Here is a 951-nt window from a genome sequence, read left to right on the forward strand (position 1 = left end):
GAGTAGGTCGACGCCTTGGCAGCGCGTTCCCGGCATCCAGGCGGAGCGGCCCCGGAAGGTCTGGTCGACAATGTAGACCTCGTAGCCTTGCTGGATGAACAGCGATGCCCAGCCCCGGCCACCATCGGGTTTATTCAGGAAGTTCTAGGCATGGGGTTTCAGCACGGTAGCCTCGGCGCGCGTCGTCTCATGACTTGGGGGATCGATCAGATCAGAGCGCTCACCCACACTTCCAGTCTGTGCCTGGCCGTGGATCAGGACGATAGGCGCGTCTCGGCTAGCACCTGTGGCCGGGGCCAGTTTCTCGACGTACATCTGATCGCGAAAAATGTGACCGCCGGCTCCATCGTCAACGTAACCTCCCCCGATCATGAAGTAGGACCGGGTGGACGGCACCTCTGCGACGAAATTGTCGTTCCGCGATGGGGGATGGGCCAGGGCCTGGCCGAGCAGGGTGGCGGTCATAGCGACCAGCTGGGGGAAGTGCATGGCGTCTTGGTCTGGCGAGACACGAGAGGTGTGGGGATGCCGCTCGAAAGCGAACAAAGGAGGGGGAATCGGGAGTGAGTCTCGGTAACGAGGTGCCAACGGCGCAAGCGAGTGAATGGTAGGTAGCTTAGTAGCCAGGCACACGTTGTGGTAGGCGAGACACTAAAACAAACGGCACCTGGACGCATGACGGGCTAAGGAACATTAAAAAACTTTATATGACTTGACAGACAATCCGGGGCAGGGGTTCGCGGCCGCTTTTCGGACCCATCATCATCTTTGACATGTGTGCGCCCACAGCTCGCTTTCACGACTCGAGACCCCGGCCAGGCCTGCCATGGAGATTTTTCATCGAACAAGTTTGGAAGGCAGTGATCAGCACATCGAACAGTGGTAGGAAAACTTGTATGCCGACAAGTCGCGCAGGATTGGCCTCTTCGCCCCTGTGGAATTTTCACGTCG

At 58.7% G+C, this 951-nt stretch overlaps 1 protein-coding gene across 1 annotated transcript in view; it reads right to left on the reverse strand.

Moving 5' to 3' along the window:
• The window catches only part of VDBG_05303 (conserved hypothetical protein), a gene marked incomplete at both ends in the record, with an annotated part of 1,160 nt that extends 671 nt beyond the window's left edge, over positions 1–489 (reverse strand). Inside the window, one exon of the mRNA XM_003004144.1 lies at positions 225–489. Coding sequence (XP_003004190.1) covers positions 225–489 — 265 coding nt within the window. The remainder of the gene's footprint in view (positions 1–224) is intronic.
• Between the last annotated feature and the right edge of the window lie 462 nt (positions 490–951).

Source organism: Verticillium alfalfae, genomic scaffold, assembly GCF_000150825.1.
Source record: "Verticillium alfalfae VaMs.102 supercont1.6 genomic scaffold, whole genome shotgun sequence".
Taxonomy (NCBI): Eukaryota; Fungi; Ascomycota; class Sordariomycetes; order Glomerellales; family Plectosphaerellaceae; genus Verticillium; species Verticillium alfalfae.